General features: G+C 31.5%; 2 protein-coding genes across 2 annotated transcripts in view; one reads left to right on the forward strand and one right to left on the reverse strand.

Annotated features, from left to right (window-relative positions):
• Positions 1 to 10,065: 10,065 nt before the first annotated feature.
• LOC102600960 (myb-related protein 308-like) lies at positions 10,066 to 11,565 on the forward strand. Its single transcript, XM_006358134.2, has 3 exons — positions 10,066 to 10,365; positions 10,637 to 10,766; positions 10,915 to 11,565. The coding sequence occupies exons 1-3, from the start codon at positions 10,215 to 10,217 to the stop codon at positions 11,393 to 11,395; spliced, it is 762 nt and encodes a 253-aa protein (XP_006358196.1). The 5' UTR covers positions 10,066 to 10,214; the 3' UTR covers positions 11,396 to 11,565.
• Positions 11,566 to 12,615: 1,050 nt separating this feature from the next.
• LOC102601305 (U6 snRNA phosphodiesterase) overlaps positions 12,616 to 13,152 on the reverse strand; it is a 5,497-nt gene continuing 4,960 nt past the window's right edge. The window contains exon 6 of the mRNA XM_006358135.2: positions 12,616 to 12,893. Coding sequence (XP_006358197.1) covers positions 12,693 to 12,893 — 201 coding nt within the window. The 3' untranslated portion in view covers positions 12,616 to 12,692. The remainder of the gene's footprint in view (positions 12,894 to 13,152) is intronic.

Here is a 13,152-nt window from a genome sequence, read left to right on the forward strand (position 1 = left end):
AAATTATATTAATTCTAATTATTTATTTAAGGGGAGGATTTCAAAAGATGAATATATTAACTAAACTAAAAATAAAGATAAAATAATTAAAAAGCAATTAACTAAGAAAAGATAGATGTTTACACAATCAATGAATGAATTGATCTAGGATTATAATTTAACTAACAATCATGTTTAGCATCAATTTCATCAACTTATTTGATTATCTAGTTATTGATTCACAGGGTTAAATGTATGATCATGGTCTTCCGACCTTTAATCGCCTACGATAAATGACAACCTAACTACATTATTGAGCGGGGATAAGTTGGACCAAGTATCGAGCATTACGATTTCTTCATGTATAGTGACCAAGAATTGTTTCTAGGTATATCCCTATCTTAGATACAAATTAACCCTAATTGTTAAGAGAAAATCATACTCCTTATATTTCACGTTCTATCCTCTTATTCCTCTTTCGAGTTCAATTCGGACAATATGTTTATTTCAATGGTGATCAAGCATCAAAATAGTAATCACAAGAATATAAGAACAACTAATATGATAAACAAATCATGCCGAATCAAAATCACTAAACATTCATATTGTAAGTAAATATAATCCAAGAACAAGAAGTTTAACTCCACATAGACATAGAATAATTACAACGAATCATTCAAATAAAAGATGTAAAATAAAATAAAAGAGAAGAAAAAATCCTAAATCAAAAGTTAATTTCTACATTCATCTCCCTCCTCCAATAATTATTCTTATGGACTATTTATAGATATAGAAAACTCTGAACAAAATAATTGAGTCCAAATCAAATGAAACCCAAAACCTTGACGGAATTGGATTCCTCGTAGAACTGTGCTTTGTCCGCCGCCTCACTGTTACCCTTCAAATATCAACTTCACACGTGGCAGCATGTAAGGCTCTTGTTTGATTTCAATTATTGCGCCCACCTTCATTATAATAAAATATTCATTTTAATCCATTAATGTGTCTGCTTGATTTCCTTCTTCAATCTTTCATTTTTAATTCTTTTTAGCTTCAAATTTCTTTATTTTTCCATCAATTTAATTCTACAAATAAAATACACTAATTAGCACAATCCATTAAATTTATGCTCAAAAAGGACAAATGTAAATAATAAATATGAGGCAAATAATGATTAAAAATATGTATTTTGGCTTCACATCAATATGACATTTCAGACCGGTGAGAATGTTCTTCTTAAGGTATCACCCATGAAAGGTGTGATGAGATTTGGCAAGAAGGGCAAGCTAAGTCTGCGATACATTGGTACCTTTGAGGTTCTTGAATGTGTAGGGTCAGTGGCTTATAGATTGGCTTTAACTCATAATTTATCTGGTGTTCATCCGGTATTCCATGTGTCCATGTTGAAGAGATATCATGGTGACGGGGATTACATCATTAAATGAGACTCAATCGTGTTAGACAAAGACCTCCAATATGAGGAGGAACCGGTTGCAATTCTTGATCGTGATATGCGTAAGCTAAGGACCAAGGAGATCAAGTCCGTGAAAGTTCAATGGAAGCATCGTCCAGTTGAGAAAACTACTTGGGAAACCGAGAGACATGTGAGACAAGTATCCCCAATTGTTTGTCGATTCAGGTACTACTCCATTCTTTCTTTAGACTGTTTTTCCTAAGTTGTCACTCGGGGACGAGTGATGGGTAAATTGGTATCTATTGTAACAACCGGATTCAATCGTTATAGAAGAGCCAACGGGAAAAAAATTTTGGGCCGAAAAACTTTTTCGTAGTAACTTGAGATTTCCCAACCTAGTCCAGATTTGGACGAAATTGGAGTCTGTGAGGTCTAGGGAAATTTGGTAGCAATTGGGTGGTCTAATTATGAATTCGATTACATGAGTAGATAGGTAAGTCGTTAAGGAACCCGTACGACTTAATGAAATTAAATTCGGGTGAGTAGAACTCTCGAAATTGATCTTGCCGTGAACGGGTATTTTCTGAGTGTTGTTGGTTGAAGGTGTGTTGTGAACTAGGGTCTTGGATTTATTAGTTTTGCTCACTATTCCGTGCAAGCCTCTATGGTAGGGATTTCTGCCGCCAGGGCAGGACCGCTGTAGCGGGGTGAGGCCGTTGTGGCGAGGCAGACGCGACTTAAAGTTAGAAATAAACCCCAAAATCATTTTATTCTGCAATTTTTGAACTTGAGAGCTAAGGAACGAATCCATGGGTTTTCTTAACAGTTTTCCACTATTCTTGAGGTTAAAGGTAAGAATTTCATTCCTCGAATCTATTTTTTGATCCGTAGAACGTAATCTAATAGGTAATTATCGATGGGGGAGGGTTTTGATGTGTAATTTATGGTGTAAACAACCCTAATTTGGATATGGGGATCATGGGTATGATCTATGGTTGATAGAATTGTTAGTAATTCGGGTAATTAGTGATTGTTTATTAATTTCCATGTTATTATGATTGCTTGTAGACCAAGAACAAGCGGAACGAATCTGGAAAGGGAAGAACCAAGTTTCTTAGGGGTTTCAAGCTTGTTTTGAGGTAGGTGATGGTTGTGATTCTATGATTGTGTGATGTATATTTGTTCTTGCCTCATTATGATACATGTATGTATGTGAATGTTGCATTATTGTTCACATTAATTGTCAATGAGGATATATGAATGATGAATGCCATGAATCATGACTTGATTGTATGATTTTGAGTATGTACTTTGTGATTGTGATTGTGGCTTGTTGAATGGATCGGGTGTTGCGTTCCGACACACTAACTTGGATCGGTTGCCATATTTCGGCATAATTATGGGTTTGGTTGTCACGTTCCGGCATAATCATTTGATCGGGTACCACGTTTCGGTATGCTAACAGTTTGGGATTAGGTTCTATGAGAGGACCAATGATTTGATGTAACTCTGATATTTGAGAATCGTGAAATTGTTCGTTGTTCGTAAAATGATGATGATATTGTATATTTTCGGTGTATGCATGTTATTGTATGTTGCACTTAGTGGCATAGCCATGTGATCCTACTAGTACACTGTGATTGTGTACTGATACTGCACTTGCTCTTTCTTTGTTGAGTACAGGGCATTTTCAGGCGGCTGTTGACAGACCTAGCTTAGAAGATCATTGATCGTTCGAATTCAAGGGTAAGCCAGTTCTTTCGGGCTGCCATGAGTTCTCTTTCTGTCTATGTCCACATTTCGGACTTAGACTTTCTAGTTAGTTATTAGTACATTAGTTTGGGGTTGTAACCCTTCTTGTTAGACTTATGGATCTTGTTAGATGTTTTGGTACATTGACTTTCAGGTTCTAGGCGTATTCTTCGCATTTGTTTAGTTGTTAGACTATTGTTTTGGAGTTTATGGGAACTCCCTATTTTTTCCTTAGCATTTAACTTGCTTCCGTAACTTTAAGGCCTTAGTATTTTGATTTAGCTGGTTAGCTAATTAGTATTAATGGTTCTCCCACCGGAGGGTTAGTGTGGATGCCAATCACGATGATCTGGATCGTGACAAAAAAATAAATTGGTGAGCTTTTAAATAACTAACGAGAAGGATTTTGATAATTGAAGAAATTATAACTCGAGGACTCCATGGTCCTTGTTTTCAACTTAATCTTTAGTTGATAAACTTTAATATTTATTAATTAAGTAGATTCAAATAAAATTTGAATCTATATAACACTCAGGAAATTGTTTGAACTTATCTTTTTAGCGCCAACTGTTATACCTAACATTAGTTCTCTATGAGATCATTTTCAAACTTAACTATCGAATTATATTTATATCAACCACTTATTTTTTTAGGACAAGAATTAAGCGTAATCAATAAGCTATCGCATGGTTTGGTATTGGAATAAGATTTAAGGGACAATTATCGGGTGGTGTATTGATTTCACCATTTCATGCTCCCTTCTTTCACTTTCACTCACCAATATATATATTGATCTCCCATCAAACAAACAAAAAATTCTAGCCCTACTTAAGCTAGTAATTTAGGAACTGTAAATCACAATGAGATACATATGAAAGTCTAAATTTTGAGGGTATGTGCACATAAGTATTTACTTAACAAATATACTTACTAAAAAAATGTAACTACGATAATTTTTAGCTAGTTAACAGTTCACCCAATAAAGAAATTGAGTAATCCCCCCCCCCCACACACACACACCGATAAGCCATTAACTATGAAATTTTAATATGTTCACCAACTGTTAATCTGATTATCCAATATCAATAAGTCAATAAGCCAATTTTGTGATTGACTTATCAGTTAGTACGGTTCAATTTTAAACAGCCCTACTTTTTAGCATAAATGTTTTAGTACTTTGAGTTAAACTACTCAAACTTCATATTAATAAATAAAGTTTTTACCTCAAAATCTAAGGTAAGGTATTACAAACAAATGGCTAACATCTTATTAACTAGAATTAATCTTTACTTTTATAAATAATAATATTACTGGATGAAGTTAAATACTTTATATGTGAAATGATAACTGATAACAGAAATATAATAATAATTTAAAATTGACATTAACCGTTTAATTTGTTTAAAAGAAATATAATGATAAAAATTAACATTAACAGCTCAATTTAGTATTAAGGAGAGTGAGAAATAATTGTAGTTTCTGGTAGATTTCATGTTAATAGTTAACATCATTGTTGAAAGAAAGTGCCATAATGAAATCTACCAGAAGTTGCACTTATTTCTCTCTCTCTTTTAAAGAATGTATTTTTAGGCTTTTTTATTGATGTTTTTGAATGTATTGTTTTGCAACATTGGGATTAATGCTTCACATGGAGTTTTTATGAAGCTATAACCATCAAGTGTAATTAGTGTAAGAAAAATTTGTAGAACTGATTATTATTTTCTAACATCCTAAATATTGGATCAATGATATAATTTTTTACTATTTAATTTTTTCAAAAATTGTTTAAACTTATCTTTTAAGCGTTGTTGAACTATTTACCTAAAGTTAGTTCTCTAAGAAATCATTTTCAAACTTAAAAATTGAAATATATTTATAGTGACCACTTATCCTTTTTAGAACTAGAATCAAGTGTGATCAATTATGCATTAAAAAAAAACCTAAATTAGGTTGTCTTCCTCTGTCTAATATATTTGGTGAGCACTAACAATTTTCTAGTACTCCTATTTCTTTGAGAAATCAAATTAATTTTTTATGTGTCTTTCTCCGTCTCTTCGTTTATTAACTTATGATTTTTAAAAAATAAAGGCATGAAGAAGGCATGACAAGTTCTATATATTTATTTTTATTCTATTTTATCAGAACTTTCATAATTTTTTAACTCATTACACGATTAAAATTTTAAAAATCAATGTGATATTTTTTCTGATTGTAGACTAACTTCTTATGATAACTTATTATTTTCACTCACTATTCACAACTATAATTTACTTATACGACCTTTGTATCTAGTCAAACACTATTGCATACTTTCATTTATTTATTATTTGTAGTTGTTATTATTTTGTTACTCCTATTATTTTTCTAAAAGCTTCACCCAGCAAAATGAATTATTTTTTCCTAATCTATTGATTCATATGGAGTAGCAAGTTTAGACATAAAATTTTACTAGAGATTGTTCCTTCCCCTTCGAAACGTTTTTTCTATATTTTAATTTTTTTTCACTAAAACCAAAAAAGAAAAATAAAATAATATATCTATGTATAACATTCAGAATAATGGAGTCCGAAGTCAAAAGGGCAGCAAAAATTTTCAAAAATTTCAAAAGGGCAATAAAATTCAATTAAGAACCAAAAGGGCAACAAAATTCAATTAAGAACCAAAAGGGCAACATTTTAATGCTTAAATTAACGTTGTTGAAATCAGGTCAAACTGGATAAGATTCAAATTTCTATGCGCCTTGTAAGGTGCACCGCTGTCAGCGTCTTGTAAAGCGCACGGCGGCTGCGCCTTACCAAGCGCATACAATTTGAGCTTTCCCTTGTAATTAAAAATATATATATATTCATTGCCTTTTTTTTTGGAAGTTAAGATTAAAAAAAAAAAGTTTTTTCATTGCTTTTTTTTTTGGAAGTTAATTTTTTTTAAAAATGTGTTTTCATTGGTTTTTTTTGGAAGTTCAATTAAAAGAAAAAACTTTTTTCATTGCTTTTTTTTTTGGAAGTTAAATTTTTTTTTAAAAATGTGTTTTCATTGGTTTTTTTTTGGAAGTTCAATTAAAAAGAAAAAACTTTTTTCATTGCTTTTTTTTTTTGGAAGTTAAAATTGAAAAAAAAACACGTTTTTTATTGCTTTTTTTTTATGGAAGTTAAGATTAAAAAAAAGTGTTGAGAGCGTCATCTTTAAATAGGTTCTGCACTACGTAATTTAAATTTAATTGGAGCTCCAATATGGGTTCTAAACACGAATGAGAAGTTTAAAAAAAATTTAAAAAATGGAAGAACCTGACTTATAGTAAATAGAGTATATTTTACTATTTTTGTTCGTTTAATTTACTTTGTTAAAAGAACAATTACAATATTTTTATAAAAAAAAGGAAGAACAAACTCAGTTTTATTCAATGATTTGACATTTGAAGGTACATTCATCTATATATAAACACTTATTATTTATATTATTTTTATTTCTGTAAATATTAGTTTTAGTATGATAAAAAAACAATGAAAAAATGTATTTTTTTTTAAAAAAAAAATTAACTTCCAAAAAAAATAGCAATGAAAAAACGTTAAAAATTAACTTCCAAAAAAAAGCAATGAATTTTTTTTTTTTTAATTTTAACTTCCAAAAAAAAAAGCAATGAAAAAACTTTTTTTTTAATCTTAACTTCCAAAAAAAAAGCAATGAAAATAACTTTTTTTTTAATTACAAGGAAAAGCTCAAATTGTATGCGGGTAAGGCGTAGCGCCGTGCGTCTTACAAGACGTTGTTAGCGGTGCGCCTTACGAGGCGCATAGAAATTTAAGTTTTATCTAGTTTGATCTGATTTCAACGGCGTTAATTTAAGCGTTAAAATATTACCCTTTTGGTTCTTAATTGAATTTTATTGCCTTTGTAGAATTTTTGAAAATTTGTGTTGCTCTTTTGACTCCGAACTCCAAATAATGACGGATGCTCCTGCCGCCCAATCTTATAATTAAAGTGAGTTTGATTGCTGACGTAATCATGCAAAAATGAATTATAGAAAATATATCAACATATAATAATAGAATAATATTGCCTTTTATCAAAGATGCCTAATGAAATGATTAAAGAACGAATTAAGAAAACGTTGAAACTAAAGCTCTTATTTTCTATTGAGTAATAATTATCCCAAATAATAGATTCATTTGTCAAGTAGAGTTCGACGATAGAAAATAATTCATGATTAACATCGTTATTTTTAAAAGATATTTTTTTTTCTTAATTGACTAGGAACATGCACGCTACTTGCATCGTTTAAAAAGAAAGTCATCCATCAATCCTTTTCCAAAATAGTCTTCAAACACGAGGGACGAATTTTGAGTAAATTCAGTCTTTGTTGACAAGGAAATATAATTTTGACAAGTAATAATAGAGATATTTTTTAATCAAATTATTAGTGATTGTAGTTTTTTTTTAATCAAACTATTAGCGTGAACTGTGAAGGTATTTTTGGATCAAACTATTAATAATGGAGACATTTTTAGACCAAACTATTAACTGAGAATATTTTTGTTTGATTTCACATAGCTCAAGAACATTTTTGACCCTTTTCCATATATTTAGTTTCAAATTTTGCAAAAACAAATCAAAAATATACTTTAACTATAAAAATAGAATAATTTTGTCCTCCATTTAAGTTTGGTTCTAAAATATGTCGTTGTCGTAAAATGGCTCAAATTTGCTCCATTAACCATGAAAAATAGAACAAAAGTTCCCTCTATTTAAATATGACCTCGAATATGTTTTAAACATCGAAGAACTTGCTCAAATTTATCTATTAAAATTGTATAAATAAATAAAAATGAACATGTTGTGTACTAGTTGGAAGCATGTAGCTTGACCATTTGTGGCTCTAGACATCCACATCAATTTCAATTAGATATGTTGGTAAACATGATTTGTGCCCATTTGGATTGGCTTATTTTAGGTGCTCTTAAGCCAAAATAGTTTTTAAGCAGTTTTGAAGTGCTTGAGTAAAGTTAAAAAGTACTTATAAGCACTTGTTTTAAAGTCAAAATAACAAAAATAAGTCAAAAGTCATAAGCTAGGAAGTTTAGCTTATGACTTTTGGCTTATAAGTCATAAGCCAAAAGTCAATCCAAACAGGCCCATTATTTGCATCATCAATATATCTTCATCAAAAAATAAAATATTATTATGTATATACAAGAGCAAATATAAGTTTAATCCTTTAATTTGCATAATCAATATATCTTCATCAAAAATAAAATATTGTTATGTATATATAGAAGCAAATATAATTTTAATCGTTGAAGAGCTCAATTAAAGGATGCCTTTTGTAGGATTAATAATATACTTCTAGTAAGTTGTAGCCTTCGACTTGTAGACACGAGTAAGAAAATTCAACGTAGTAAATAGTGATAATATTTTAATTATAGGGACTGAATTTTTTTATTTTTTTTCTTTCGACACAAAATATAGAGCTGCTATGATCACGAAATTAGTGACAACGCGACAAACAACAATAACAATATAATTAATGTAACTTCATAAGATAAGTAATTTCAACGCGGTAGTAGGGTCAAATTAGAAATTAAGAAAATGATTAGGTTGTACTCAACGAACCTCGTGCTCTATAACATTAAAATAACAAAAAGAATCGAAACACTTTAATCAATTTGTTGAATTAATATTCCCAATGTTTTAACATCACAAAATTGACATCAGCTCTTTGCACTTTCACTATCTAGATTTCTTTCTCCTTTCTTATGGGATAATAAAATAGTTACTGTCTCCATTTAAAAATAAATATCTCTTTCAATTAAATTTATTAAAAATTATTATGTGCAATTTATTCAATAATTATTTATTGGTGAGAAAGCAAATCACCGATAAATAACATGCATTTGGTTTAAATCATAAATTTGTTTTATTCATAACACATATGTAATGTGTATTACGAATGAAGTTTATTTGAATTTTGTCTAAACAAGAAAGTTCAAGGACTAATATAAATAAAAAAGTGGAACTAATTTAAAATTTAAAAAATTACATATGTATAATCATTAATCACCATCGAAAAAATTGTTATTTTTTATTGAAAGTTTTCACTTAAAAATGTTCGGTGATTATTTTCAAAGATATTTTGATTGAATCAGTGTTTTCACATGAAAAATCTTGGAAACTTCTTAATATTTTAGCGAGAAATTATTTCTCACCGTGCATTTTTCCAATGAATTGGTTCGACAAAAAAATGGATGAAAAAATCACATTCTAATAATACAAATTTTTCATTTATTCGCAGCGGAAAAAACCTCTAGAAATGTTTGGAAAAAATCAAATAGTTGCAGACTCAATTTTTATTTCATACATCATGACAATAACGAGTACAATGACAACAACAATTTCTTCTCTTTCTCACCTGTGATGCATATGTTTAAGTATACACACTACAACAAGAACAACAAATACGTTATTTATCAAGGTGTACAATAACAAAATATGTAAAACTCATGTTCTTCTTCTTCTTTAACCTAAATCACTATTTTTACTTTGAAAAATCAAAACCCTAACCACTCACCACTGTGAGTTGTTTGAGTGAAGTATTACATTTCACACCTCATTTAATTAAATCATAAATTAAGTGAGTCTTTAACCTTTGCTATGAGAGTTATCACCATTTTAATTTAAAAACTTATTTAACACCCTTTACTCATTTCTCCAAGTTACTTGGGACCAAAAAAAGTAAGTTTAAGCTATCCAACTAAATCATGACACTCAATTAGACATGAAAAAATCTCTCCCATGTAGAGTTGCTCTTCTTCCTTCAAAGAATTGATTTTTAAAAATCATGAAAAGACAATTAAGAATGACTAACAAGACAAAACAATGAAGTCGTTGTGGAAAGTCTACACTTTCTTGGAAATGAGGTATATTGAATAAAGAACAGATCCATGTATAATGGATGGCAAAAATAACTATATAAACCACAAGGTTTTTTATTCTTTTCTGAAAGAGCTCTGAAACAATCCAAGTACTAAAGCAGGTGACTTGAACTTCAAAATAATCCTACTTATCTGCATTAATCATGCCAATAGTACAACAACAGCAGCAGAAAGGTACAAGCATGGAGGAGATCATAAAGAAGGGGGCATGGTCTCCAGAGGAAGACCAAAAACTGAGAGGTTATATCATGAAATATGGCATCTGGAATTGGAAACAGATGCCCAAATTTGCAGGTTACGCCAATAAAACCATACTAATAGTATTTTCATTTCAGATTTTGAATGATCATATTTTCATTCAATACTTTCTAGCAATAACTTATGTACCGACAAGAGGGGTTGCTTAGATGATAAGCACCCTCCACCTCCAACCCTAAGTTTGTGGCTTCGAGTTATTAAGGGAGAAAAAAAGTAGGAGCTCCAAGAGAGGGGGTGGAACTTATGCAACTCTTTTGTTGTAATTCATGTTTTCTTAGTCTCCTGAACTTTGGTCGTGTGGTTGCAGGGCTTTCAAGAACGGGAAAAAGTTGTAGACTACGATGGATGAATTATCTCCGCCCTGATGTTAGGAGAGGACCCTTTACCATGGAAGAAGTCGAAATTGTCATCAAAACTTATCAGGAACTTGGAAATAGGTGAGAATTAAGCTCTTTTTCCCCCAACACAACAGAGTTCTGCACAAGAAAGTTAGCAAATTTGTTAACATAGGTTTCTGTAAAGTCCTGCTCCTAAATACATAATACTGTTAAAACCAAACCAAATTAAATTTGTATTTCTATGCAGCTGGTCAGCAATAGCCGCGAAATTGCCTGGAAGAACAGACAACGAAGTTAAAAACTTCTTCCACGCACACTTAAAGAAGCATCTTGGACTGAAAAATCATGATGCTCTATTGAAAACCAGGAAAAGCCGCAAACAAACCAAAGAAGATGAGAAGAAAAATAGTACTCGAGGAAGACTTGTGCTTGAAACGAGCAATAACAGCAGTTCATTAACAACAGGTGTTTGTTCACCCTGCAGCAGCATTATTACATGTGAAGAAAACCAAATGATGGATCCTTTTGTGAATTTCTCACAAACTTTTGAAGATTGTTATAACAACGTTACTTCACTTGTTGTCGATCAACAAGTCTCCGACATGGAAAACACATGTACAAATATTGGTGTTGCCCAGCCATATTCCATTCCCCATGGTTCTGCTGTTAACTCCTTCGACCAATTCGATATGAATTCATTCTGGATTGATGTACTTGGAAATATCTGAACATCTTACGTTCTAAAACATGTTACAACTTAGAACCCATGTGCAGGTCCTAGTTTTTTATCCACTTTTTTTCTTTCAAGCAAAGCAATAATCCTACATCTTTCTGTATTAGGTCCTAGTTTTTATCCACTTTTTTTGTTTTTCTCACAAAGTCATAATACATCTTCTATATGAAATATGTTTTTTTTTATGACAACGGAAACCCGCAATCTCGACCCTTTGGGTGCGCACAAGGTAAACCCCTGCATATAATAGCTCGCAAACCACACAGGAAAGGTAACCCGCACTAGGCAATCCCGATGCGACGAGCTAGATCCAGAAGACAAACCCCTTGCTTCCGCTGGGAAGGGATTTCGAACTTGAGACCTCCAACATGGAAGTACCAAGTCAAACCACTGAACCACCCAAAGGGTTAATAGAATCTAATATCGTGCCAAGTCTAAATTCATTATGCTTGTATTACTATCACGCGCGTCTCAGTTTGTTTTTCCCCGCCTTATAATTGCTACCTCTATAAAAAAGAGGAAGAAAAAAATAAACTACTACAAAAAAGTTCACATCCTAAATAAAGAATAGAGGTAGAGTCGGTCAATCACACATTCTGTGTAAGAGAAGGGTGATAAGAAATTGTATTGAATGCCATATAATATGGAATGTTAGCAAAGATGATATTTCTTTTTTGAGGGAAAATTTGAGTAACATAGACCAATTGGTGAAGGAAATTACTGATAATATTAAATGACTTTATTCTTCAAGACACCCAGGTACTATTGACCAGAAAATAGAATTTTCATGAACTTAAATGATTTTTTTCCAGGTAACATCCAGGTACTATTGTTGAAAGGTATCCAAGATGGAATTGTTTTTTCATCTTTTCATAAATAGGGATATAGATCATTTCATATATGTAGCTTAAAGTTTGTCCAAAATGCATCTAATAGAACATAAATAACATTTTAAGGGCTCACTCACATAATTTTTTTCTCAAATGATGAATCTAATAGAACTCATAAAATTAGACAAGTCGAACCTTTTTACGAGTTAGTACATCATTGATATGCTGGGACCTGGGAATATGCACTCATCACTTGTTATCTTCTTTCAGCTCATATTGGACAGAGATTCTAGAACAGAGTGAGCCTCTCTCTTGTTATCTTCATTGAAACAACAAACCTATCAACAATCGTTGCCTTTTTCCTTTTTGCTCAGTTCGACTTTTTACAATAACAAGTCCTTCTAATTAGCCTTCTGGGAGATGCATAGTTGAAAAGGTTAACTAGGAATCTATAAACAATTGTTATTCTTCCTGAAACTTGCAGATTTCATGCATCTTGTTGCCTATTTTGCACAAAATGCCAGTGAATTTGCTAGTGAAAATACATTTCTGCCGTGAACTTGAACCCACTTTGTATTTCTTCATCTCTTCTTCCACCATTCTCTTCAGGGTGTCCCTGATATCCCCCAATGCCCAAGTTATTGAGATGTGAGGGCGTGGATCCTGCCACCAAATCCAAGTAATTTTTAATTTTTCACTTGAAGAAGAAGCATTGATTTGACTGTGGCCGGGGGTGTTTGGTATGAAAGAAAATATTTTTCATGCAAAATGTTTTGTTGAAAAATGAGTTTTTTTTACTTATTTCTAGTATTTGGTAAGTAAGCAAAAATTTTTATCCCAAAGCATTTATATGTAATCTAGCAAAACATTACGTGGGTGGAATGGGGTAGGGAGTTAGGGTTCAAGGGGGGGGGGGGGGGGG

Source organism: Solanum tuberosum, unplaced genomic scaffold, assembly GCF_000226075.1.
Source record: "Solanum tuberosum cultivar DM 1-3 516 R44 unplaced genomic scaffold, SolTub_3.0 scf00268, whole genome shotgun sequence".
NCBI lineage: Eukaryota > Viridiplantae > Streptophyta > Magnoliopsida > Solanales > Solanaceae > Solanum > Solanum tuberosum.

What these genes read in the sequence shown, in the direction of transcription:
- LOC102600960 (XM_006358134.2), top strand. Translation starts at nt 10,215, where the DNA reads ATGCCAATAGTACAACAACAGCAGCAGAAAGGTACAAGCATGGAGGAG. An exon ending in ACAGATGCCCAAATTTGCAG is followed by an intron (nt 10,366 to 10,636) that starts GTTACGCCAATA and finishes GTGTGGTTGCAG; the next exon opens with GGCTTTCAAGAACGGGAAAA. An exon ending in TATCAGGAACTTGGAAATAG is followed by an intron (nt 10,767 to 10,914) that starts GTGAGAATTAAG and finishes ATTTCTATGCAG; the next exon opens with CTGGTCAGCAATAGCCGCGA.